This window comes from Chinchilla lanigera, unplaced genomic scaffold (assembly GCF_000276665.1).
Source record: "Chinchilla lanigera isolate Chin_1 unplaced genomic scaffold, ChiLan1.0 scaffold00004, whole genome shotgun sequence".
Lineage (NCBI taxonomy): Eukaryota > Metazoa > Chordata > Mammalia > Rodentia > Chinchillidae > Chinchilla > Chinchilla lanigera.
Window position 1 is genome coordinate 41,598,972 of NW_004955405.1, and position 27,284 is coordinate 41,626,255.

Sequence of the window (27,284 nt, forward strand, 5' to 3'; positions counted from 1 at the left end):
CCTGTCCGCTGGGATAACGCGGGGCCTGCCGTGTGGGAGCGGGTGAGGTGAGGCGGGATCTGGAAGCAGTGCTCAGCGAAGACCGGGGTCGCTATGATCCTCCCAGCCCAGGGGGAGCTGCTCAGGGGCTTCCCACTCCCCATGGGATCAAGGCTTCCTCATTCTGCTGATCCCATCTGGAGGCCAAGCCCGAATGGGCCTCTGCGGACCCCTCCAGCTGCTATTCACACGTGGCATCAGCCCTTCTCCTCAAGTATGGCGGGGGCTGTGGCCCTTCAGCCAGTAGAGCACAGCACAGGTGACAGGATGAGCACTGTCATGGGGATCTGATCACATTGTACAAGATCTCAATGCCCATCCCGGAGGAGACTTCCTTTCCTGCAGGCTTTGAAGATGAAAGTGGTCACATGGTGCGCAGCCTGTGGAGAGCGTCACACGGCAAGAGACCAAGGACAGACTCCGCCCCACAGGAGGGAGCCCCTGAGGAGCCGAGTGAGCCAGCAATCGCAGGGGCCGGGAAACGGGTTCTTCCTCGGAGGAGGCGCCATCAAAGCAAAGCCCTGGCGGCAACTTGGTTCAGCCACGGGGAGGGCCCGGGCCTGGCCTCCCGTGCACAGACACGGTGGCGTGACTCAGGCGTGCCATGGTACACAGCCAAGCAGGGGCGCTATTGTCCCGCAGTGACAGGTCACCACTGCGTGGGGACTCCTACCCGGCCTGTGTCGGAAATGCTGCCACGTCAGGCCTGTTTCAGCAGCAGATCCCCAGCGGAGCAGTGTGTGGAGCAGGACATTTTACGCACCTGTGTGCGGCCCCACGCTCACTTCCTTGCCTTGAGCCCGATGAGAGAGAACAAATGCACGCCCACGTTTCGGCCTCACAGGTGCAGCCTGGCGTGCCAGCGACGGCGAAGGCCGGGGCCAAGCCTCCAACACCACTGTGCCCGAAGCGCAGCACCCAGGCTCATCAGGCTAGATCTCATGTGGGGAGCGGAAGACAGGACAGACGGCCAGGGCACTCCCGGGGCTGCGGGGAGCGGCCGGGACTGCGCTGCCTCTGAGGGACCTGGGGAGGGCAGGGTCCAGAGCCTGCGCCTGAGTCCTGTCTTCCGCATGGGGCTCTTTCCTCAAGCCAAACCTGCTGCTTTCCTCCAGGGTCAAGCACTCCTGGCTTTGCTTTTGTTCTTGGGCAAATGAACTCCTCCACTGAGCCTCCGTGTCCGTCCCTGAAACGGGGTCCTAGTGCCACTCCCCAGGGCGTCCCGGAAGGGTGGAGGACGCTGCACGTGGGGTGCGAGGTGCTGAGAGGGTCGGGGCTGCCTGGCTCCTGTTAGCAGATCCTCATGCGGAGATCTGAGACTTTTGAGCGCCCCCACCGTGCGCGGTGGTCGAGGAAGCACCTGCCTCGAGGTGAAGGGTGCTGGCACTTCCCCACGCGTGTTTGCCTGGGTGCTGCGGTTCGGGCGCGTAGCTGTTGGAGGCTTGGCCCCAGCCTTCGCTGTCACTGGGAGGTGAGGAAACCCTTAGGAGGTGGCCTGGGCTGGGGTGCTTAGGCCCTCTAGGGGTGTGCCCTTAAGGGGGAGGTGGGGGCCCTGACCCCAGCCCCTCTCTCTTCACTTCCCAGCCGTCATAAGTCAAGCAGCTTCCTCCACCAGAGCGCCGGCCACAACACGCTGCCTCAACACAGAGTCAAGGTGGCGGGGCCCACCGACCACTCCCTGAGATCTCCGAACCGGGAGCCTATTATGGTTTATGTCTCGATGTCTCCCCAAAGCCTCACGCAGTGTCAGGCTTTCTGGAGGTCGGTGAATCTAGAGTTTGTGATTGATTCAATGTGCAGTGCTGGGATTAAGGGTGTGCGTGCCACACCTGCTGTAGGGCGGGCAGCCTGTGTATGATATAAGGGACAGAGAGAGCTTGCCTCTCACCTGCTGGCTTGTTGCTTTTGCTGTTTTCTACCACCACGAACAGTTGCCCCTCTGCCATGCCACCCTGCCACGAAGCCAGTCGAGCATAGGCTGAAACCTCTAAGGATTGTGAGCTAAATAAACCTTTCCTTCCTTAACTTTGGCTGTCAGGTGTTTTGGCTCAGCAATGAGAAAAGTAACTAAGAGAGCCCAGACCTTTACACAGTCAAACCTCAGGGAGTTTGTGACAGTAAAGGGAGCTGACCTAGTGCACCAGATAAGAAGGAACCATACCACCTAGTCCTTTTCCAGGGAGTCCTCCCATCTGGCCTCCCACGAGCTTCTGTGTTGCGTCATCTCAGCACTCTGAAGACACGCACAAACAGCCCTCCTCTGTGCCCATGTCTGTCACCTGTCACCCCTGCAGACACAGCCCCCAGAGCTCTGGGAGTGCAGACTGCACCGCTTTACGCTGCCTCCTTTCATGTTCAGAGTAGGGTCCTGCCCAGCACAGGTGCTGACTAAACACGGGCCCAGGGGATGGCAGAGCCCGGCTTGCTTTTGCCTATCGAGTTGGCCTGACAAAGGAAGAGAAGGAGAAATTCAGGGACTCAAAGCCACTTTGAACAAAGGAAAAAACACACTTGGTGCTCAGCGGATCTCCACACAGAACCTCATTTCATTTCTGTGCTGGGCCTAGAGCTGGGTGGCCTTAGCACCCCTCACTGATGCATGGGGACACTGAGGTCCTGAGCTGTGAGGTTTTCCAAGGGGGGAAGCGGGGTTGTGAGTGGCCCAGGGCTGAGCTGCAGGTCTCAGAGCAAGGCTGGTGGTGCCCTTGTGTTTAGGAAGCACATAGTGAAATATCAGGGGCTAGAGGCGCACCACGCCCAACTGAGCCAGGGACACAGAGAGGGAGAGAGAGAGAAAGAGAGAGAGGGAGAGAGAGAGAGAGAGAGAGAGAGAGAGAGAGAGAGAGAGAGAGAGGAGGGGAGCACAGTAATATAGAAACATTTGGGCAATCGGGTTGGAAAATACCTGATAATGCTTTACACTCTGAGTAACTTTTCCATAAACCTGAATGACCGCAAATGGGAACGTACTGCAAAAAGCTACAGGCAGGAAGAAGATGCCGCTTGTGTCATGGTGGTGGAGGTGGACCCCGCTTGGCAGAGTGAGGGGTGGGTGGGTGGCCTGGGCAACACCCTGGGACCCGCGGCCATGGCCAGACAGCTCCTCTCTGAGCCCTGGTCTGCAGAGCCGGGCTCCACGTCCAGCTCCTTTCCCTCTGCTTCCAGGCACCCTCAGCCTGGAGGCGATCTTCCCTACGTGCACAGCCTCACCGATGTGGTCCACACCACACACCCCTCTCCACACCGACAGGCCTTCGTCACTGTCCTGCTAATTGTCCTTAGTCCTCCATGCACTCTGCACAGCTCGCCCGGAGAGGTGGGTGAGCTGCACCAAGGCCACGTGGGGCGGGGGAGTGAACAGGATGCCTGCGTCGTGAGTTCCCAAGTGCATTCTTGTCTGTCCCTGTCACTCTGCTACCACGGGCTCCTTGTTAGCCATGGCCCCTGGTTTCTTTCCACTGTTACATGTGTCCCTCCCAGAACCCGGGTCAGGCAGACCTCAGCAACGTCCCTTCCCGGGAATGCCTCGGGCAGGTGACTAAACTTCTCATCTGGAAAGTGGGGACAAGGACCCAGCCCTGGGTTGCTGATTCATTACTGCTGCAGGGGCCAGGACGGAGCAGCGAGGGAGACGGATGGGGCCTCGGCCTCTGCACCTCCTTCCCTGTTGCAAAGACACTGAGCAAACACAGAAGCAAACAGTGCTTTCCCGAGAGCCACTGGCACCGAGAGGAGCTCAAGCTGGAGCGCAGGACGGGGCGGTGCCATGGCTGCCTGGCCGAGTCGCTGGCCTGGGGCAGAGCCCTTGGGGAAGGTGACGAGGACCCAGGGCTAAGATGACCAGGGCCCAAGTCTGTGGTGGGAAGGCAAAGCAGAGCACAAGGACAGCGGGCAGCGGGCTGGGTCTGCATCCAGATGGGTCTCAGAATCTGCGACTTCTGGACCTCATGTGTCATGCACCAGGGACCCACAGAACCTAAACAGGATAGCAGCAGAATCTGAGCTTTTGCTTGAAGTCAGATAACGTGTGCGTTATCACGCTTGGGCCTGGTGCATAACACACGAGACGGTTTGGATCTGAAGCCTCCCCAAAGGCGCTGGCTTTAGGACATGGCTGGCTCCTGAGGGCCCTGACTTCACGGTGGATGAACCCTGATGAGGTCGTGTTCTGACGGCTCTACTGGAAGGCGATGGGGCTGGTTGAAGGCTGAGGGTCATGGGGATGGAATCTGGTCCGTGGCCGCTTTGGCTCGGGCTCTCTCTGGCTCTCTCTGCTTCCCAGCTGCCCTGGGGTGGGTGAGCAGCTTTGGTCCTCCACAGCTTTCCTCCACGAAGTTCCGCTCACCTCAGGCCCACGGTGATGGACCCAGCTGACCTCTGGTACCTTTCCTCCTTTTGAGTTGTCTGTGAAAGTATTTTGCGCAACCGTGGAAGGCTCACCATGACAATAAAGGGGGGCTATCATCATCTACTGTCCCCTTGTGCTGCCACAGATTGCTGTACCTGCAGGCACTGGGAGGTGGTGGGGACCTCCGCTCTGTGGGCAGAGCCCGGGCACACACCTGGACAAGGGGCAGAGGTGTTGGGGCACAGCCCAGTCTCTGTGCCTTCCTCCTCGGTCCCCTCCACCAGCCGGATGCAGCAGCCCCACCGCCAGGCCCGGGGTGGCAGTCGGGCGGGCCAACCAGTCCACACCAGCTGGCTCCAGCTCTAGGCCTCGGAGCTGCCTGCGTGTTGCTGTTAAAAATGCAAAGCATTCCAGCCATTTTAATTACTGGGCATTGCATAAGACAGCAGCCAGTTCATACAAAGGAACAGCAGAGCAAAATGATTTTCCTCCCTGCCTCGGCCTCTTCCTCCCCTACATCGGCCTCTGGGCAGGCCTCGGGGCCTTGGAGCCACTCCAAGGTATGTGCAGTCTCCTCTAGAGCTGCTGATAGGACATGAGGTGTTTTTCTCTGCATCCTCGAGGTAGAAGCAGTTCCAGCCACCTGCAAGGGGTTTGGGAGTTGCTGTTTGTCCTCCCCTTGGGCAGCCTGAGAGTCACAGGGTTCCGCTGCACTGTCGATGAGAGCTGGATTACAAACCAGCAGCCAGCTGCAGTGGGGCTCTGCAGGCACCGAGTCGGGGCTTTGGGTTCCTGACATTCAAACATGACTTTACTCCAGGGTGCTCAGAAGGAGTGAGGCTGACACCGCTCTCCAGCAGCACGGAGACGAACGGCTGAATTATGGAACACGATCAGGAAGCTCCCCGTGCTTCTCTTGCAGGCTTCTCAGGCATCTCTGAGCCCGTCCTTAACCAAATCCCTTTGAACCACTTGTTGAGGACCTACTGTGCATCGGGCATTGCCAGGAGGGAAAGCTTAACCAGTCCCGGTCCATGAGCGCATTTTCTTCTCCCCAGCCTTGGAGATGAGCACATTTTCTGAGGATAGAGCATGACATGGAGGCCGACAGTTCCAGGACAGGAGTGAGTTTCACATCCAATGTGCTCCCGCGGACATGCCCAGCACAGGCGGCAGGAGACAGTGCCCAGAAACAGTAGCGTATTATAAATAAGAGTGCAGCGGCCATTCATCGACGCTGGCCTTGTGCCAGGCATTCTGTTAGATCTTCCCCGTGTGTAAGCTCATTGTCTTGTCACAACTCTGAGGTTAAGGTACTTGTGCAAGCTCACACAGTCAGGAACTGACAGTGACACGCTCGTCGACATTTAACAACCGGCTCTGCTGGACAAAAAGGCCCAATTTTCAGTCTTTCCATTTTAGCGGTGTAAACTCCCAGCACGGCCAGTTGTAAGCGACACTATAGTGACCCGCACAGCAGGACTGGGAAGAATGTGCAGTAGTCAGCAATAGATAGCGCCCCCACCGTACAGATAACAAATGACTCAGTCTTCAGAAACAACATAATAAAGACGGTCTCCGACTTAGGCTCAGGCAGGGGGAAATGAGAATCATCCAGGAGAAACCATGCTTCGGATTTGGAGTTAGAGCTCTTCCTCCCTGCAGGTGCGGGTGGTGACAGCCAGCCCCAGCCCCCGTCACCCTGCCACCCCCAGGGTGACCGGCAGGTGCCCAGGTGTGTGTGTGGCTGAGGCGCTGCTGCTCCGGTGTTCGATGCCTGTTTTGCTCACGCTGCTGTGGACCCTTCGTGGGTTTACCTGGAGCACTTGTGATGAGGAAGTGATGTGTGTTAAGTGTTCATTACCCTAACTTTTAGTACAGTTTATTGGGTTGTGGGTTCATATAATTAAAATTCTCATCACGGCTCTTTCTAACCCCTGACTGCCCACATCCTGGAGAGTGGACTGCTCAGCTCCGGGGCCGGTGCAGGCCGGCTGCGCCTGGAGCTTCCACCCTCAGCCCGGAGGGGCAGGAGCGGCCTGGGAAGCTGCAGCAGTGCGGTCAAGGGAGGAGCATGAGCCTCGGCAGGCCTGCAGGCAGCGTGGAGGAGCAGCACACAGTGTTTATGAGGTGTTTGTGACCGGTTGCCAGGGTGTGGTCCATCGGAGGTGAGGGGGACAGCGGACTTCTAACAGTGACATCACCCACGCTGCTGAACCTCTCTGCCTCAGCCTTCTTTTATGGAAGCTGAGCACAATAGTAACAATAGCCTCTACCTGGTGGAGCTGTGAGCATGAAGTACGTAGAACAGGATCCAGCGTGCGGTACGTGCTCATGAGACATCAGCTGCGGCTTGTTTGGCCTTTGCAACCCCTTTGTCCTCATTTTATGGAGAAGAAACATCTGCACCGTCACTTCACAGAGGAGGCAGCAGGGCCTTGGGCAACAGCTCTAGCTCTAACGCCTGGGCTGTCCCGAGGCTGGAAAGCACAGGGCGCCGGCTGAGCGGTGTTGTCCCAGGAGGAGCTGCAACAGCCCCAGTGCCGGGCTGAGGATCCCCTCTAACAGGTCCACCCCTGACACCCGTCTTCACACCTGGGGTGGGCACGGGCTTCCCGGGAAGGAAGACCCATCCTTGGTGGTGGAAACTGAGGCCCAGCCCCTAGCGTCCCTCCCTCTCCACGCATCACCTTCTCTGTGGAGGCAGACATGAAGCAGGCAGGAGCGAGGGCTCTGGGACCAAACGGCACGGCCGCTACCCCAGCCCTGCAGCACCCTGGCTGTGTGCTCCGGGGCAAGTGACATCACCTCTCTCTCTGGACCTGCATTTCCAACTGGACCGACGGGATGCAGACGGTGGTCTTCATCTCTCAGAGATCTCTCCATCTTTAAGGATCAGTATGGCCCCTAGGCAGACTGCCCCAGGACACCTGCAGGCCAGGGGACCGCATGAGCGCTCGCAGTCCTTGTCCTTCTCTTTCTCCCCGGCCCCTTTCAGTGGGATGTGAGATTGCATCTCTCCTGTGGATACAGCTCGCAGGACTGCAGACAGCGTAAGGGCAGGCACTGGCCACGTTTCTCTGTATCCCTCTGGGCCCCACCTTGCACATAGATAGGTTCACAGCGGCCGTTCCCAGTGTGCCAACCACTGCACTGTGTGCTGCTGTGAAAACCCGGGAGGTGTGGGTTTCACCAGGAGGTGCTACGGCTCAGAGAGGCTAAGGCCCTCGTTCAAGGCACGGTGAAGGAGTGAGGACTGATTAAGATTGAGGTTTACGGTCCTCACAAGCCTTGGTCCCTACTCCTGCGAGGCTGCCGATTGAGTACCCGACCCCCTGAGATGCTTCAGCTGTGATGAAGTCTAACCGCTGGAGTTATCTGCAGAAAGGGTGTGGCTAGCTCAGGAAAGGTCACACAGCCGCTGTAGGGACAGCACCAGGACAAATGCTGGGGACGCAGCCTGAATCGCACGCTTGAGATTTCAGAAGGAAGGGGAACCCTGTTCAACAGCTGTTTAAAAACATGCACTGGTTGGAGGCCATCAGCTCGCCCTTGGGCTTGGGGCCCTTGCTGTGGAAGATGTGATTCTCCCATGGACACCCCCAAATTCTGAGTAAGTGGGATGCCCCACGCCCCAGAAGCCACCTGCCCAGGCGTCTCTTCCGGTCTCTGGGAGCTGCTTCCCAGAAGCTCCTGCCCAGCCCTGGGTGGGCACTATGTCCCTGGGTACTTGTGCACCAGTGACCCAGAGCTTTGGGCACTGGGTGAACCCAAAGACGGGAGGAAACCTCAGAAACTGCCTCATGAGTCTGCAGCACGGGGATCCCCGTCTCCAGGGAGTGCCATGATTTGGAAAGAGTTCTCTAAATCACAGCTTGGCCACTTCCTTGTGTATCAGAAACTGGGCATGCAAATTAACCCCTCCGAGCTGCAGTTTCCTTGACTGTAAAATCGGCATAAAATATTTTTTGTTATTTCAGGTTGTGAGAATCCGAGGGAACCCTGCACTGACCGTGTTCATAGCCCACGTCCTAGTGAGTCCTCTGGTCTGAGGAACTGTCTTTCATTCCACGTCCCGTGTCAGCCCACCAGCTTGATGAAACGTGTAGCGCAGGGAGGTGGTGATTTGCTGCATCTGTCCCCCGGGCCATCACTGAACTGGGGAAGCCTGGGGTGAGGAGCTGGTGACAGGTTACCAAGGCACCTGACCCTCGCCCTGCTTCTGCCAGTCACACGAAGGGCACGCACATGACTTGGAAACAAGGCTGTCTGACTTCTGTGCCTGGAAGCATCGAGCTCAGCAACACACATGTGCTTAACCTCAAGTCCATGGTGGGCCGAGCCACCAAGCCACGGCAAGGCAGAGTGGGAGAGCCTCGAAGACCCAGGGCCCAAGAGTCCATCTGGGGGTAAGATCATTGTTGGCTGGTGATTCAGCTAAAGTGTAGAAAGCAACGAGCTACATAGTCCCAGGGCAGGAAGCCTGGGAAAGCTGGTGTGATGGCCCATCGTGAACAGAGAACCAGGAAGACCGGAGAAGCCAGAGCTGGCGTGTCTGGCGCCATCGTTGTCCAGGGATGGGGCTCCAGTGCTGGGCACTGTCATTCCTCGGCAATGTCTTTGCTTCTCTCCAAAGCAAAGTTCCCCAGTGTCTTGCCCAGAGGGAGCCCACTCTTTGGATGACCTCATTCTGGGATCCGTCCCCCACACACCAAGCATTCCTTTGCTGAGAAACTGGCTTTGTAGGAGGCTCCCCGTGACCATCAGAACAATAATGGTCACTTGACATGTGTCCTCCCGCCTCTGTCAATGCCTTTTCCCAGGGGCCTCGAGGACAATGGGGTGTGGCTGTTCATTTGGTCTTAGGGGTCATTTGTGTGCCTGGGACAGCTCAGCTCTGGGCCACCCTAGCTTAGTATCTGACCCTGCAGCCAGTTTCCTGAATTTCTGTTGTGGATTTGTGAAAGTGGTGCCGATCCCCACCTCTGTTCCTCCAGGTCATAGGTTATTCGTTCACTCTTTGATGAGAGAGCCAGGCACGGCGGTGCACACCTGTAATCCCAGCACTCTGGGAGGGCGGGGCAAGGAGATTGCAAGTTCGAGCTCAGTCTGGGTAATCAGCAACTTTCTCAAAATAAAAAGGGATGGGGATGTAGCATAGCGCAAAGGCTCTCATTTCAACTCCAGTTTCAAAAGATTAAATGGCAAGAGCCTCTTATGTACAGGTGCTGGACTAGGCACTAGGCACCAAGAAGCACCTTCTGGGATCTGCTGTGGGTGGGAAGGGGTGACAGAGTGCAGTTCTCTGGGGCAGGAAAAGCTGGGGACATTCAGAGCTGGTGACTACATGTGGGCTCAGGGGTGTGATGGAGTGGGTGGGGCACTGACGGGGCAAGCCGGGCATGGGGGTGGCAGGGGTCTAACTGCAGGGGCAGAAGTCACGGCTCATTCTGTGAGGTCAGGTGGCTGCAACTGCGGCCTGGTGCCACGGGCAGCGGGTCACAGAGTACCTGGCGCGTCTCTGAGTTCGTAACTCTGTTCCGCAGGCGGTGGAGGGTGAGTCATGTTACACAGAGGGGAACAGGATTTCCCATTTGTGCTAGAAAGGTTTACAGGAGCAGCAGTCCAGATGCCGGCTGTGACAGAAAAGGACGCTGGGCAGGGTGGCCACTGATGTGACTCTCCGGAGAGGACCGGGGAGCCTGACCCAGATCAGCACCCCCAAGAACAGGGAGAAGGGGGCAATCGGAGAGACACAGGTAGTGAGGATCTACGGGACGTGGTAGGGCGGATGTCATTCCCAGTAAAGTGCGACCTGCAGGGACTGAGGGGAGAGGGTGGTGGGCTCCAGGGAAGCTGGGGGACTTCCAGTGACTCTTCCTCTGGGCTCAGCAGGCAGAGAGGACGGGCCTGAGGCCCACAGTTGTACGGGGCACCAAGGTGGGGAGAGAGCAGAGCATGGACGGCACTGACCGGGAGGCCCCGCAGGCCAGGCGGTGGGGAGGGAGCGCAGGGACGGAACCTTGTCACGGTGATTGTCAAGAAGAGCCCAGGGCTCCGCCAGGACACGGAGAAGGGCAAAGAGGGACTTTCTTTGCCATCGCTCCGTCCCCACGTCCCCATGACACTGCACAGACTCCGTCCCCATGGGTCTGCTGAAGACAGAAGCAGGTCCTCTGTAGCCCAGACCTCCGGCCCAGTGTGGCAGGAGTTGGCCGCCCGGCCACCGGCCCCTCCCCGGCCAGCTGTGTGTGGCTGGCCTGTGTGAGCTGAGCTGCAGCCCTCAAAGAAACCACGGAGGAGCTGCATGCTGTAAAGGAAAAACACGAGCTGCCGGCATAAGGAACACATTAAGACGGGCCTGAGGAGGAGACGTCCTCCTCCTTCCACGCACATTATCCTTGTGAGAGACACACGCACATACACGCGCACACATGCGTGCACACACACGCCCTGTTCAACTCTGTCTCCCACTTCCCACCACCCCAGGAAACATAGGACTCAAAATGTCTCGGTCAGGGCACACATGTGTTTTCTGGCTTAAAATTCCTGGGAGCTGCTCCCTGTGGGAAGAAAGTGGAAACCCTGGGGCTCCTGTGGATGCTGTGGACGCAGACAGCGGGGGGTTCCCGCTCCCTGGCAGGCCCGGGGGAGCGCAGGCCAGAGGTGCCTCTCACTGCCGCGACACTGGCTCCAGACAGAAGCCAGGGAAGGTGTGCACCCCACTGGCGCCAGCCCTGGGCCGACCCACGGTCTCGGCCGCCAGGGTGCCCAGCTGCCCTGTGCCGGCTGCCGCCCGTGGAGGGTCTGGCCAGGCTCGCAGTGCTGGGTGGACCAGGCTGTCTGTGGTTGGCTGGCCTGAAGTAATGACTTTCACATGCACTGTGGGTTAGGCAGAGCCTGGAAGGGACGGGTGGGAGGCAGAGCAGGAGGCTGTGCTTCTCCAGAGCCCAGCCAGCAGCCTTGATGTCCTCCGTGGGCTGCCAGCCCTCCCTGGGCCCTGACCCCGTGATTCATAGGTTTGCTGCTTCCCCGGGCAGCCGCTCCCTGGGCTGGACGTGTGGCCAGCCGGGTGGAGGCGCTGGGCAGCTGTGGGCCCAGACGGGGGTTGAGCGAGTGCTGCAGACGGGAGGAGCTGCACCCACTCAGGGGCGGAGAGGCTGCAGGAGGGAGCAGGGTGTTCCCGGGCTCGCAGCGCCCCCTAGCACCGGCCAGCGGGATAAGGCTGGGGAGCTCTAAGGCCAGGAGCCTCCACCGGCCCAGCTGCGCATGGGTCAGCACGCTGGTTATCAGGCCCTGCCAGCCCGCACTTAACTCCTGCAACCAGCTCTCGGTTACTGTCCCCAGGGCTCACAGTGCAGAGAGAGAAGCAGCCAGGCAAGCAAGCCCAGCAGTCCCATCAGTGTGGTACAGGAAGGAGGTGCAAGTGCGGGGGAGACATGGGAAGGCGTCTGAGGCTTCCTGGAGAAGGCCACATCTGGGGTGAGCTCTGCAGCACCTGCCAGAGTCAGAGAGTTTTGGCGCCAAGCAGCCATGCTCTGGCCTCCTACTGCACACCGTCCCAGAGGCCCACAGACAGGAGCAGTGACCGAACCGGCTCTGCAGAAACAAGCTCACTCGGCCCTCCTGCACGGTGGCCATCGCAGGCTCCCCGAGCGGCTCCGTCTCCCGCCTGGAGTCTCTGGGAGGGTGAGCCTGCACACCACGGGGTTCCACTTGGGTTCCACAAACAGGGGAACACCGGAGGCCCGGATGGGGGCTGGGACCAGGAGCCGTTTCCTGGGGGCTCGGTGCCCGACTTTGTACCTTGCCCTCTCGAGCCTTTGTCCCCAGAAAGACAGACTTCACGAGCCTCTCTGAGGATGTGCGTGTCTTCAGAAGGTGTCAACAGTAATTTAGAATGGAGCGAACAAACACGGAGGTGACGAAGCTCAGAGGAGCACAGCCTGGTGGTCCCGAGGAGCTCGCAGGGTCCTGTGATCACCACACAACCCCAGGATGATTTAGCCAGCACCGGTGGGCGCTCTCCCTGGGCTGGATGCCTCAGCCTACGAGGCAGATTTGTCTGTGGATCTGAAAGGCAGGGTCGGAGTACCCAGGAGTGGCAGGACTGCAGTCACACATCACTGCTGGCAGGCCCAAGCCCCCGGTGTGAAGGAGACAGCCGGACAAGGAACCACGGCTGCAGCGCGCTCTTGGCTCTGCCACCAGCTGACTGTGACCTCAGCAGCTTCCCTCTCCTGTCCAGCCCTATGTTCCTTTCCTAGAAAACTGGTGGGTCGTCCCTGAGGTCCTTGTCATGACCCCTCTGTGTCTGAGGAAACAGCACACTGCAACCTGACACCGAGGTGGACAGGGCTGTACCGTTCCTAGGCAAGGCCCAGCAGAGGGGACAACAGGTCGCCCTGGGGCTGAGGACTGGACAGGTGAACACGGAGACCCCTGGAGTCGGCCCCAGACTTAGGCATTTACACGCTCTCAGCGGTCAGGAGCAAGCAGGAGAGCTGCGTCTCCCTTCCTAGCACTGGCACCAGATCAGTGCAAGAGGACTCCAGGGAGCCCTTCTTGTCTCTGAGGAGGCTGTGGCCGTTGTCCTGTCCAAGTGAACGGCCACAAGGCCTTCCTGCTGCAGGGACCTGCAGGAAGCCTCTTAGAGCTCTCCGGTCCTCAGGCCGAGGCTGAGCTGGCCTCGAAGGTGGGCAGAGGGGAGCCTCTCAGTGCAGGCACAGGGAGAACTTAGCGACTAAAAGGCTCTTGGCTTCTCTGACCCCCACAGGCTGCATGGACCGGCCTGGGAGCGGCAGCGAGGGGACATAAACCGAAGGCACTCCTGCGCCTCTCAGCTGGGGCAAGACTCAGGTGGCACTGGCACTTGCGCAGGGGAACCCGCAGCCGGTGCCAGCAGAAGTCCTGGCCTGACGCTCAGGGTCCAGGCAAGGCTTCTCCTTGGGGACACACTGGCCCTAGACAAAACTGCAGTGGGGGGAGAGAGCGTACCCATGTGTAAGGTGCTTATCCAAAGTGGATTTGGCCTGGAAAGGCGCTAAAGCCTTCCACATGACCAGTGCCACGCGAGTTTCCACCCCTGTCAAATCCCACCAACTATGTCCTCGTTCAGCCTGGTTCCTGGGGTGGCCCCACGATACCCATCATAGGCACTGCAGCTGCCACCGGGCATACCCACGTCCGAGGCTCCTGGGGCCCACTTTTGTGCTCAGAGGGCTAAAAAGCAGCTAGCCAACTATCCCAGATCTCAAAGTGTTGGCAGGATGGCTGGGGGTGTAATGCACCCAGACCCAGGGACAGTGGTGGGCAAACATCAGAGGGAAGTGGCCCGAGGGGAGGCCGTCAGCCGTGTGAGGGGCACAGGGCCTGGCGCTGGGTGGGGGCGGCCCAGACGCAGAGCTGCCTTCCCTCTGCGGTGATGCACAGCGGCCGGGGAAAGAGGAAGTGCCGACAAAGTCCTTCAGATCCCACAGCCCACATTTTCCACTTCTGCCTCCCCACCGGCACTCATCGGAGGGTGAGCGAGGGGCTTCTCCAGCCACGCCCTGCACAGGAAGAGGAGGGGAGACCGGAGGAGGAGAGGAGCCCCGGCTGCAGGCGGGCGCTTGCGGTTGGGCTTCCCTGCTGCCCAAGTCAGGGGTCAGAAGTGCTCCCCGCAGGACTCGAGAGTCGCGGAAGGAGCTGCACAGCTGGCCCTTGAGCCGGCGTGGAGGGTCCTCCTGAGACATGAGGAGGGGGTGAGGCACCTGCCTTCGAAGAGCCGTTCCCCGAGAAGGGCAGTACTCCGAGGACTTACTGGCCACCACCTGCCACCTGTGTGTGGCCCTTGGTGGCCCCCGGGCCTGTCTTACTCCAGTTTGGGGTCAGCTCCCCACCAAGTCCTGGCTGAAGGGTGTAAACCAGCCCTCTCCATTCTCCCCAACCCCTGTCTTCACACCTGCCGGAGTTCTCTGGGTCACCTCTCAGCCAGCGACACCCGCAGAGCCATGGCTTCTTGTTCCAGGGCACACACACCTGCTTCGGTCATTTCCAACCCATGACTCTGCTTTTGGTTTCCCACGGCCCTGACACCCGAGGAAGCTGCCCTGTGCACGTGTAGATCTCCACACAGGAGGCTTGCTTAGTCCTGCTCACAGGACTGCTCCTGAATAAAGAGCAGTGTTTGTTGAATGAATTCACTACCGCATCGGCTCCAGAGGAGCTCAGGTAAAGATATCTGTCACAGCCAACTGCAAAGGGCAGATGGCTCCAAGCGCGGGAGAGAGGAGGGACGAAGGAGGGAGGGAAAGAGGGAGAGACCATCCCCTCTCGGCCATCTGGGAAAGCGGGGCCTCATTCCGCCTCTGCACGTGGTCGAGGTCCGGGTGCGGCTGCGGGGCGTGGTGCAGCCCGGGACCCGTCCCCAACCCCAGCGCCCCAGCCCACCCGCGCCCAAGCCGCGCGATTCCCTATAAGGCTCGGAACTGCGGCGCCCGGCCCCGCCCCTGCCCGACCCCGCCCCCTTTTTGGAGGACGATGAGGTAATGCGGCGCTACCATTGGTCGCGGGGCTCTAGGGGCGGCGCTTCGGACGGCCCCCCTGCTCTATATAAGCCGGGGCCGCGGCGCCGAGGGGCAGTGGCGCTGGTGGACCGCTTCTCCTCGCGCCTTTCCCGCTCCTCTCCGGCGCAGTCCCGGCTCCAGCCCGGCTTTTCCGGAGCCCACCGCCCTCCCCTCCGTCCAGGGGTCCCGTGCACCCCTGCAGCGGCTTCGCAGGCCCGGCCAAAGCACCTCAGGACGAGGAGCAACAGCGCGGTCCGCGGGCGATGGCTCCCTGGCTCGGGCTGGTCGTGCTGCTGGGTAGCTGGAGCCTGGGGCCCTGGGGCGCCGAGGCGTGCACGTGCTCGCCCAGCCACCCCCAGGACGCCTTCTGCAACTCCGACATCGGTGAGTGCCCGGCCGCGTCCCGAGTCCCTGTCGGGGCCGCCTTTGCAGGAGCTGCAGCCCTGCGCGGAGCTGCGGGACTCGGGGTCCTGGGGTCGCCTTCTCCTGCGCCGGAGCCGCGCAGGCGGGACACAGCGGCGCTCCGAACTTGGGTTCAGTGGGTCTGGGTGGTTGAGGGGACCGGAGTTGTGGGTGACCGTGTCCCCACTCCCTGGGAGGATCCCCTCTGAGCACAGTGCAGCTCCGGGGGCAAGGACCCCTGAGCCCAGGGCTGCGACACTCACTGAGGGCTTGATGTGTGTGTGCAGGGTGAGCGGGGGAGGTAGATTTGTTCCCTTAAGATCAAAGATGACAAGGGTCACGCTGCGGTGACAGCCCCCAGCTGGACTTTGTGTGCTGATGAGGGACGGCATGTCCCAGCAGGACGTGTTCTGGAGTGTTGGGGTCACTTGTGTTTGGAGGGCTGGAGCTGTGTGGGTCAGCTGGAAGCACTGCTGTGCTCCTGTCCAGCTCACGAAGTGTGTGTCCGGTGTCCTTGATCTGTGTGGCGTGTTATCCCATGTCTCTGCTGTGTGTGTCGCAGCTGGTGGGGCGCACGGTCCTGTGTCGCTGCTGTGTGCACACCAGGCAGTTCTGTGTCCCTCCTGTGTGGGACGCACGATCCCACGTCCCTGCTGTGGATGGCGTGCTGTCCTGTGTCCCTGCCGTGTGCATGCCAGGTGGCCCCGTGTCCCTGCGTGTGGGGTGCTGTCCCGAGACCCTGGTGTGTGCTCAGGGTGGTGGGTGGGACGCTGTGGCGTCCCCAGCGCCTCTGTGCTTCTGGAGGTGAAGAATGGAGCGAGTGTCTGAAGGCAGCTGTGAGGGGGAAGGAGATTTTCCCAGTCTCTGAGGGACTCTGCCGTGTACGTGGTGGGGGCGGTGGGGACAGTGGCTGGGGCTGGGAGGGGCGTGGCCCTGGGGTCGCTGTAGGGGCCCAGTTGGTGCAGCTGGCAGTGGAGGTTGTTTGTGTGGCTAGGTCACCCTCGATGGTGAGGCTCCTGGGACCGCAGCCACACCCTCCCCTTGTGGGGACCCGTGGCCTGGGCAGGCAGAGCTTGCCAGGACCCTTCGGCCGCGAGCAGGCCTCGGAGGTTTTCTCCCTTCCCCTCCGAGCGCCAGCACCCCCCTTGGCTCACTCAGTCACCACAGGCGGTGACGGTGCTGCTTAGTTCTGGTTCTGCTCCGTGAGTGCAGCCGGCCGGAGGCAGCAGGTGGGCTCAGAGCCACAGCCTGTTGTGCTCCAGCCTGGGCCGGGTGTGCACAGCTGGGCTTTGGGGCCTCACCCACTTGCTCTTGCTTTGGGAACTCCAGTGTGGACGTTTGGGGCACAGTGGGAACCGGAGGCTGCGGACCCTGCCTCCCGGGCTCCCGCGCTGGCCGCCTGCTCACTTCGCACTTTCTGTGCCCGCTGCGGGCCGGGCCGGGCCGGGCTGGTGCCGTGGCCGCTCCTCGTTTCCCTGCCTGTGTTCCAGGCCCGGCTCTTCCTCCCCCCATCAAGTTCCTGGAGGAAAGTCCTGCAGCCCCAGGACGGTGTAGCAGCAAAGATCAGCGAGGAAGCGCTTGGATGTGGTGGCGCAGGTCCAAACTTGCTGGCTTGGGCTTGGTGCGCGGCCCTGGAGGCCGGATGAGCTCATGCTTTTAAAAATGGGAGGTGCGGGTGTGGGCGCGGGCTTGTTGACCTCCCGCTGCCGCCCCAGCACTCTGCTGGCCAGTAGGTGGCTCCCGACTGGCCCGCTCAGGCCTCTGGTTTGGGCTGAGTGGAGGTCTGCTGGTTAAGGCAACGTGCCAGGGAGGTGCCCGTGCCCCGGAGCCCTGCCCCCCAGAGCAAGTCCAGCTTTCCCTTCCAGACGTTTCCTAGCAGCCCCTCCTGCAGGCCAGCGCCCTGCTGCCAGGGAAAGGCTTGTGGACCCGCCCTGGCCCCTGCGGGGCTCCTCACCCACAGGTGTCCCCTTTTCCTGTCTTCCGGAGCCCCAGGCCAGGAGGAGTTAAAGGGGTTTCCATGGCAACTCCGGCCCTGTACCCCCGAAGTGTTTGGGAGAAGAATAAACTACACGCCGGCATATCAAACGCACGGTGGGGCAGACTGGGGACTTGGCAGCAGCCACTACGTCTGTATCCCTTCCCGGGCCCTCACTGCCTCCGGACCCCCTGACAAAGCCTGACTCTGGGGCGGCCGGCGGGGGCTGGGAATGCAGGAGGCGCCTTGGCTGGGCAGAGCCTGCCCTGGCAGTGCCCAGCTGGGGAAGGGGGGCAGTGCCAAGGGCTTCCTGAAAGTTGTGTGTGTGTGTGTGTGTGTGTGTGTGTGTGCTCGTGTGCATGTGTGGCTTTGCAGAGGTGGGGGCGGCAGAGAAGAGTCTGGCTGCAGAGCTGAGCTCTCTTGCAAGGAGCAGTGCCGGGGGCTCCGGGTGGGGCCCGTGCCAGCCCTGGGGATCAGCCCTGGGCGTCTTGAGCTGTTCTAACAGGGCCTATTGCCAGCAGATTCCTTCAGTATCAGATCGGGACTTGCGGTTTTAGCAAAGAAGCCATTTTCAGGGAAACCAGACCCCCTCTGTCACTCTCACGGTTATGCCCCAGCCCTGGGCTTGGTGGCCAGAGGAAAGAGGAGGGTCAGACTGGAGAGGAGCCCACCACCTGGTGGGGTTTGGGGGATGCAGGGAGCCCTGGAAAGAGGGGCTGTGACCAGGCTGGGGGAAAGGACTGCTTCTCCTAGGTGCTCTCTCCCATCTGCTCGGCCTGCACCCATTTTTCAGATAGAAACTGCTAAAGCAGAGAAAGGATCTGCATGCCAGGGCCGCCGCGATGCTAGGTGGTAAGGCTGATACCAGACTTGGCTATGCCACTGCTCAGAAACTTTCACCTTTCACTGATCTTTGATCATCCAAGGCAGGCAAGCATTCTAGGACTGAGGTGGTCCGGGGTAGTTGGTATTGGAAGAATGCTTTACTTCTGGGTTTGGGGCACTTTTCCTCAAAAATCTGAAGGCAGCCAAAACAGCCAGGGGTTTTAATGAAACAACATCTTTTGGAAGAGGAAATTATTATTATTTTTATACTTTATAAGAAGAACAAGTGGGATACTCTAGTTGTTCTTGGGCTGCTAGAGCCAGAAGAGACCCCATAACCATTCAGCCTGGTGCAAACGTTGACTGAGTTGTCTCACGGAGGCTGGGAAAGTTTCAGCTCTCCCTCTGGTGGGGTGGGCTGGGGGTCCCCAGGGGAGCCGCCCGGGCTGCGCACTGGGTGAGGCGAGTCAGGGAAGGGAGAAGGTGCCCCTGTGACGGCTCTGTGCCCTTTTCCTCGTTCCTGGGCAGATAGGGCTGGAAGAGCAGCCCTGCGGAAGTGGCCTGGGTGGAGGGTGTTCTCTTTGTTTTGCAGGAACAGCAGGAAGCGCTCAGTGAGCTGCTGAATGGCACATTCTAGCAGGTCCACGGGTTGAAAACAACAACAGCACACGGTTCTCCATCGCCTTTAGCTTTTCCCATTGCTGCTGGTGTGGACCAGGAGGCCCCTTCTGTGGCCTTTGTCACGGCAGCTCTGGGGTATCCTGGAGGGACAGAGTGGGGTGGGCGCAAAGCCCAGCGAGCTGGGGCAGCTCTGGGCTGGACCCTCCCTGGGTGCTGGTGGGCTGACTGTGCTTGGACGCCTTGGGGGATGCCGTGCTTTGGTTTCCCGTGTAAAAAGGGACTTGTAGTCTGCACCCTCTTTGACCTATTTTAGCCACCCTTTGAAGTCACCAGTTTTGGTGAATCTGGTCTATGTCCGTGCACAAGTGTGGCCATCCACCCACTGTGCCCTCCACCCGTGCATTCACCGCGTCTCTCTTTCATCATCCTCTGCAGCCCTTTGGGACCCCTGCCTCTGCTCCGGTCCCTTCTCCCAGTCTCTACTCCACACACAGGTACCCACAGGGAACGTAGCGCTCTCCTTCCACGGACACGTGACTAGTACACGGCTGTACACACTGGGATACCGCGCACAGCATGAGTTTTAGAATCTAACCGCGTGTGTCAGAGGTCTCCTCGGGTACTGTAGGTGTAGCTCTGCTTCACTCTGCATCTATAGATTCCACAGCACCATCACTTTTGAACGCTCAGAACTGTACAGCTATTACTATGTGTCAAGCACCATTCCAAGTCATTAACGTGCATTAACCCATTTAAGGCCCCCAGTGGCCGTGAGAGGCAGGACCATTTCTACCTTAGGGCTGCAGAAGCTGAGCTGAAGGGAATACCGCTGTGAAGTGACAGAACCTGTACTTAAAGCCCCTGCAGCCTGGCTCTAAGACATGTCCAGCGAGTACTTTATACATTCTACTGTGCTGTACCGCAGCACCTAGCCCACGCGGTGCGTCATCGTGTACTATCACCCTACAACAGTGTTCTCTCCGTTTAGGTAGACCTGACTTAGCCCATTTCCTATCAATGGATTTTTACGTTTCAAACAACTTTTCTCTCCTGTGGGGGTTCTGGGACACTTAGTCATTGTACTGTCTTCTTGTTCGTATGGACAGATACGCTTCTGTGGCCCTTGTGCCATTGGAGTTGTGACTGGACACCGGGTCTGCGCGTCTCCCAGGGCGGTCCTGGCCGTGCTGCCCCCAGAGTGGCCGCACTTACAGCATTCTCTTCAGGTTGCAGTGTGAAGGGATTAGGGGGTTCTCGCCCTGTGCTTCAGACACTTGGGACCCTTCTCTCATATGGAAAAACAATTTGAAATTTCTATTGATTTTTCTGAGGTGTTTTTCCTTTCTGCTCACTCCTCTTATAAAGATACAAAGCAAGGACACAGAATTAAGGCCACTTAGACCGAATTATTGGCACCCTTTTTATAAGGAGAGAAGGGGAGAGTGCCGTGGAAGCTGCAGCCTCTGACCTGCTGCAGCTTGGAGAATTCAGCTGGAGATGGTTTAGGGTTTTGTTTTTGATGCCAGCGTGGGCCTTGTATCCCATGGAGCTGTGTGACCTTGGGGTTTCCCCCAAACAAAGGGTCACAGACGTGGTGAGCATGTATGACAGGGTTTGCTTTCTGACTCAGAGACATGTCCCTATGTCCCCTCTCCACTGTTGTATTTGATGGGGGTGAGGGCAGACAGGAGGACGAAGGTGGACCCTGAGACAGGCAGGGCAACAGCCAAGAGTCTGGGGTCTGTCCTTGGGGGGCAGCGGGGCGGCTGGGAGAGAGCTCGTTGGCCTGATTACAGCCCTTCAGCGGGCCCTTGGGATAGTGTCATCAAATGCTTTTACAGGAGCCGCAGAGGGCCCGACCTATGACTTCATCGCTGCCCTTCCTGTGCCAGCCCTTCACGTGCGCTCTCTGGCTCCTGGCCGGCGCTGTGCCCTTGATTTTGAACACTGTAACTTCTCTGGGTCTCATTTGGTCCCATTTTCCTGCCCACTCCCTGGCACTGATGCAGAAGAACAATCACACTTTACCCACATTTTAAACCCGCTTCAAAACACCATCGTGATTGAAAGCCAGATTCCCAGAGGCTGCGTGGGAAATTCCCAGAGGGCGCCGTCGTTCCTGGGCTGAGAGCCAGTTTCGGGCTGTGCCTCGCCCGGAGGGACGCACCTAACCCTCCAGAGGAGACACTTGCTTTGCTGTCTGTGTCCCTGGATAAATCTGGTCCCATCTTCCAGTGAACACTGCACTCCAGCGCTCTCCCAGAGAAACCAGAGATTTCTGACACCATTGTGCTGGAGACACACACAGTCCTCTCAGTGAGATTCCTTTACCGTGCCCAAGCGCTGTACTGAACTCCCTGCCTGCGCATGAGTCCTCCTGGGAGGTGGGGCTGCCCCTCCCAGCTGCCCCATGGCCAGCCTGGGGCTGGCAGGTCAAGTCACTTGCTGAAGGTCACGCCAGTAAGAAGCAGCAGTACTGGACCCTGCATCGGCTAAACTGGCTCCAAACCTGCATTCCTGGCCAGTCTGTGTAGACTGAGGCTAGAGCTTGTTAGTCCTGGGGACACTGCTCCCTGTGCAGCTCCCACACCTTGAACGACACCCCCCTACCCCTGGGCCCCCAATATGTTTATCTTTGATTTTTTTCCATGGCCAGCACCCTCCGTTTTATCACTGTGCCCCAGTTCTGGGAGCCTTTGGGACACCTGACTGCCCTCCTCACTCGCGATTTCTTCCCACGGCATCTGAAGTTCCCAGCCTTCTCCACACGAAGAAGCACTTTTTAAAAATTAACTTTCCCTTCGGTAGGTGCTGTGTTTCAGAGCACTGTGCGTCCCACTTCTTGGGCTGAGTGAGTATTTTCCCATTAAAAAATGAGTTAGGACAGAAAGCTGCCAGCGCTAGACCCTCACTATTTGGAAATCATCAGCTAATATGCTAATTAATTGCAGCCCAAAGCAAGGAAGCGTGGTGCTTTCCCGACAAGTGACCAGCCGTGCTTCCTGAAATGCTGGGAGGAGCCAGCGCCCTCTGTGAGTCGCTGCCCTTCTTCGCCCCTCGGGAGCCTGGCTCTTCAGTTTCCTACCAGTTCCCACCTCTGTCCTGCAGGCAGGGCTCACGCACTGGCCACACCTGCCACCCGCCATGTTACACAGTGCCAGGCACTGGTGTCCTGGTGCAGGGGGTGCCTGCCAGGGGAGATGACCTGGGCTCATCTCTTGCTTCCTAGCAGGCGAAGTATGGATTCTGGCACGAGGACGCACTAAACACCACTGGACAGGAGCCCATAGGGTGCCTATCCCAGCTAGAGAGGAACAAGAGGTCTGCTTGCTGGGGTCCAGCAGGGACCCAGGGTATCTGTCCTCACCCACTTAGAAGCCGTCTGTAGGGCTGTGGGGGTGGGAGGGACATGCTGTGCTGCCCGATGTGGCCCGGTGCTGGGTCTGATCTGTATTCACGTATCACTTGTCCCTGGGCCACACACATGCGCAGCCTCCGCAGGCCCGGCTCAGTGGAGGTAGGAAGGGAATGGGCTCAGAGAGCCCAAGTCGAAGCTCGGCAGGTGTGAAACAGCCCTGTGGGACAGCAGAGGGGCTGGAGACGTGGAGGGGATGCCTGCAGTGAGCCCCTGGCCGGAGTCCTCAGGTTGCCCCTGGCAGTGACCCCTGCCCTCCTCGGCTGGCTCTAGCTGCTGGAGTGAGGCCCAGGTACAGGGTCGCCCCACTGTCCACGCAGAAGGGCTGATTCACCCAGGTCTCTCCGGGCCTGGGCTCCCGGAGGAGGGGTGGACGGCATGCCTCGAGGCCACCTGGGATTGCGCTTCAGGAAGCTGTGACTTCAACCTGGGGTGCTGAGCTTTGACCAGGAAGAAGGGCTGCCTGGTAACCTGGCTTTGTCCTCCTGAAGAGACCAAACTGCTCTCCATCTGGACCTGTGGCAGTGGCCGGGAGCTCTGCTCTGTGAGCTGCATGGCCTCAGTTGTCTCCTCTGTGAAGTGGGGAGGTGAAAGCACCTGCCACTCTGGCTTGGCTTGGGTGGGAAATGCTCAGCATAGAGCTGGGGGGCAGGACTGCTCGTTTAGCATGTTTTATCACCTACAGCGTGGAAAATACGATGCTGAACTGGGAATGGCTGGTTCAACCTCAGGTTGTTTGACCCCTCCCCCAGTGAAGGCCAAAGCGCTCTGCTTCACCACAGCGCCTCCTACAGGACGGACAACAAACAACAGTTTCCTGCGCTAATTTCATGGCCGCTCCTATTAGGGCCAAGTCCGCTTGCTCTCCTTTGATGACCCCAGCACCCCAGTAAGAAAAGCAAGGTGAGGGTGCACTGCCCCTCCCCTGTGGGCGTGAGCACCGAGCACGGGTGTGGTGCAGTGGCCTGGCACTCGCCCGGGGTGTGGAACTGGGACTGAAGCCCTCGTCTGTGGGCCAAGCCCAGCACCCTCGCAGGGGCTGCCGCAGGCCGGGGCGCTGCAGGCTGCTCCAGCACACTCCCCTGGGGGCGAGGGCGGGGCTGCACGTCCAGGGATGCACACGGATGAGGAGTGCCCACCAGGGCTGGGCGCTGTGCGGGTGGGGAGCACATCTGTCCTGTTCGGGGATCGGAGCTCTTGGTCGCGTTCCTCACCCTGGTCTCGAGTGGGCCCGGCGGTACCAGCTGCCCTGAGTGCTGGGCTCTCACCCGTGAAGTGGCAGGGCTGGCCCCACGGTGGCTTCAGTTTCTGTCACAGGTTACCGAACGCCTGCCACTGCCAAGGGTCTCTGGCTCTGCCTTCCTTTGGAAAGAGTTCTCCACCGTAGCTGAATAATTACACCCCACTTCCACCCACGACAGCCTGTAGGAGGTGCCCTCCTGGGAAATCAGGTCTTTAAGATCAGATGCAGGACTTCTGTGGTTGTCAAAGTGCACGAGGACTCTTAGTGACCAAAACCTTGAATGAGCTGAGACTTCACCAGTACGTGTGTGACCACCAGACAGACTTCCCCAAACAGGTGGCAACCTGCAGACTTATTCAATGGCCAGAATTAAGAACCAAGGTCATGCCAAGGTTGCCGTGGACCTCACTAGGATCGCCACAAAGGCTGATGGGGCAGAGGTGGGGAGACTTGGTGTTCATCCTGCCTTACCCCCAGGTTGCCCGTGCAGCTCCTCGCTCCAGAGAAGCTGGTCAGTGCCAAAAGTGTAGCTGAGAAGGCTTCGCTCATGAGAGGCCAGTGTGGGTAAAGACCTTGAATGAGGCCGTGTGTGATCATCTGGCCTTTGGTCTCCTGAGGAGGGGTTTGGGACTCGAGTCAAACGTGTCCTGCTGAGTAGTCACAATCCACAGTGACAGGACAGAAACCCCCAAGCTCCTGCAGCTGGAGCTTTCTGACAGCCATGCAGGTGCCAGGAGAACTGAGGTCACTGAGGACCCTGACAGGCACGTGGGCACCCTGGGGAAAGCCTGGACCTGTGGCCGGGCGAGGGCTCCGGGTCCTTCTCTGATTCTTCTCTGGCCTGGGTTTCCTCCCCTGGCATCCTAGGCCAGGGGACTTGCATGCTAACGCACTGGACTGTCCCTCAGGGCTGCTTCCCCAGGTCTTGTCCCGATTTGGGGGATAAGCGGGTGCTGAAACGTATTTCTCTGTTCTGGCATAAACAACACAGTGGTGGGCAGGGGCGCCAGGACTGAGCATGTCATCTCGGCTGTGGGCTAAGGGAGGCCAGAGTGGTGACAGTGGTGGTGAACTGGAGAATCCATGTCCCCTGTGACGGGGACCGCTGCTGCCCAGCTCCCGGCCGTCAGGAGGCCAGGTTCCCGGTCTCTGAGGGCAAGGTGGGAATCCCGATTCACAGTATGAAATCTTACCAGTTTAAAATGCCAGCACAACGAGGAAGAGACACACACACTGAACAGAAGCTCGGACCTGGGCTGCATTCCGCTGCACCGGTCCTAAGTCTTGTGACCTGGAGTCCTTGGGGTTCTCGGATCTCTAAGTGAATCTGAATAGCTGCCTTTCCAAGCGAAACGACGCCACTTCCGCCTTTGTGACCACTTTGCCACGCTTCCCCAGGGCTGAGCGCGGTGCTGTGGGCCAGCCGCGTGGCCTGGGCAAGCTCTGCCGTCTCTCTCGTGGCATCGGCAATGTGCGGTGTGCAGGAGCACCGCACCCCCCTGCCCCCCCCGGGGTTGTGCTTCCCTGAGATAACGGCAACAGGACGCTGGGTCCCTCGCCTGGCGAGGTCAGGCCGTCAGTGCCAGACGTCACACTGTTAGGATGCTGTCCTTGCTGGGTGCGGGCCTCCCCAACCAGCTCTTTTGCTGAGGTTGGGGGTCAGCGGCGTGAATGAAGGAGACGGCGTTCCAGCCTGCACTGCGCATGCACTGAGCTCTGTGGTGGGCACAGTCAGTTCTCACACCCGGAGTACTGACCAGCCCAGTGAGAAGCTGCTCCACCTGGCTGCGTCCATATGTTCAACAGAAGCGATGACCTTAGACAAGACACCCGGAGCCTCCTCCTACCTTTCTCTAACAGCGATGACTCAGTGGCCTGGGACCCCGAAGCAGAGGTCTAGAGCCGGGTGCTCTGGCATGCGGGCTGACTGTAGGTGTCCAGGCTCCCTGAGGTCAGAGGAAGCTCCTGGGGCCTCCAGAAGTTAATGCTGTACCTGGATCCTTAACATCTGGGTCTTATTTGGCTCAACACAGTGAACCCTAAATAGTCTGAATTCCTTCTGGTCTCCCTCGAGGAGATTTCTTATGCTTCAAAGAAGGGGACAGGAAGGGGGAGGGAGCCAGACCAGTGCCTTTTGGAAGTTGTGCCATGAGCCACAGACACACTTTAAAACTTTCTTGTAGGCATATTAGAAAAGGAACAAATAGGTGAAAGTAATTTTAGTGCCAAACTTAACTTACTGTATCCAAAATATCACTTACAGTGATTTACAGTCATTACTGAGATCTTACATTTTTTACACCCATTGTTGGATGGCAGTACATGTTTACAGCCCGCCTGTCTCAGTCGGGACAGTTGTGGGTCATAGCTCCCCGGCCACCTGAGGTGATCGACTGCTGTGTTAGCAGGACAGCGCACAAGACGTCTTCTTGCCACCTTCTGGCTGCCGCACCCAGGAGCTATGCTTGGGCCGAAGCCCAGAGGCCGCTGACTCAGCCTCACAAGTGATTTCTGGCCCCTCGGGCCCCTGTGCAGGGAGCCCGTGTGTTGTGACTTTGGGGAAAGCCACTGGGCCGGGTTCTCTCACTGGACAAAGAGGAGCCCGAGGTCCTGAGAGGAGGTGCAAGTTAGCCAACAGCTCGGGCAAGGAGAAGAGTAGGCACACCTGACAGTGTTTCATGTTTGCTGAGCCACTTTCACAGGCCACAGCCTCTTCTGCTTCCTCTGTTCATACTCTTACTGCCAGCGAGGGGCGGGCACCCCTGGGTTTGTGCCTGAGGCGGAATCCAGAGTTGGATGATATGACACTGAGACAGCTAATGTTTACCAGCAGCTGTTCTAGGAGCTTCACACACGCACACACACGCACACACACGCACACACACACTCGGTCCTCCACTGTGCACCCCTGTGTCAGGGTTATTACTGTCATTGCCATCATCTTCAGAATTCCTCTTTACAGATCGGAATGCGGGGCCGAGGGAGGCGGGTGACTGCCTGGCACGCAGCCGGTACCTGGTGGTGGGACCTGCACGGGGCTGGGTTCTGCTGGTGGCCCACACGAGCTGCCGCCAATGCTCTGCCTGGCTCACTTTCCCTGGTCCCCAGCCCTGTCTGCCTGCTGAGCTCCGGGAGGGGAGAGAACAGGGAGGCCCTGGGGCTGCTGGACAACAGGTCCAGGCCAAACAGGCCCCTCTCCTGGGCCTGGCGGGTTCCCAGGCTGCCTCACCCAGCAAGGCCGGATTCCTGGCCGAGCAGAGCGGGGCGGAGAACACTTGTCCATTCTGCCTGCCCGGTTGGGCGAGGTCAGCCTATGAGGCTGGAAAGTGGAATGTGCCTAATTGCAGGGGGAGGCAGAGAGGATTAACACTCTCTAAATAGACACCAGGAAACCAAGAATAGCCTTGCTGCCTGGAAATCGGTGGGTATTCCTGACCACAAGCCATCACACTTATTAGGTGCTCAATAAACGCAGGTGAAATGCAGAAATAAACAAATATTGAAAATGGGTCATTGGAGGAGCACTGTGCCAGGAAAACTCTGTGCTCTGTGTGAAAACGACTTTCCCCCAGGGTTATTTGAGTTTCCCCACAGGAGGTCTTTGCTGCTGATGCTTGTCTGCTTTCTTGCCTTGAAGCACAGGCTGCCCGGAGCGGCGGGCTCTGCCTGCTCCCCACTTCTGGCGCGCTGCCTGCTCTCTTGCTAGGGCAGAAAGATGAGAGTCCCTTTCTTCTTCCCAATCATCAGGACTCTGATGTTCCCTAGAGCACTCTGCAGTTTCCAATTTACCATGAAGCCGAGCCAGCCCTAGCACCAGGCTCCAGGATGCGTCCTGAAGGAGGCCTTGCTGTCATGCTGCACTCAGAAGA

General features: G+C 59.1%; 2 protein-coding genes across 4 annotated transcripts in view; one reads left to right on the plus strand and one right to left on the minus strand.

Annotated features, from left to right (window-relative positions):
* Positions 1 to 27,284, minus strand: part of Syn3 (synapsin III) — a 312,814-nt gene that overhangs the window by 148,891 nt on the left and 136,639 nt on the right. Inside the window, exon 7 of one of the 3 annotated variants that reach the window (XM_005374651.2) lies at positions 16,433 to 18,897. The exons of the other annotated variants lie outside the window; for them this stretch is intronic. Coding sequence (XP_005374708.1) covers positions 18,877 to 18,897 — 21 coding nt within the window. The 3' untranslated portion in view covers positions 16,433 to 18,876. Of the gene's footprint in view, positions 1 to 16,432; positions 18,898 to 27,284 lie in introns of those variants that run through there. 3 annotated transcript variants of the gene reach the window in all.
* The window catches only part of Timp3 (TIMP metallopeptidase inhibitor 3), a 41,838-nt gene continuing 29,558 nt past the window's right edge, over positions 15,005 to 27,284 (plus strand). Inside the window, exon 1 of the mRNA XM_005374652.2 lies at positions 15,005 to 15,318. Within this exon, the coding sequence (XP_005374709.1) occupies positions 15,198 to 15,318 (121 nt within the window). The 5' untranslated portion in view covers positions 15,005 to 15,197. The remainder of the gene's footprint in view (positions 15,319 to 27,284) is intronic.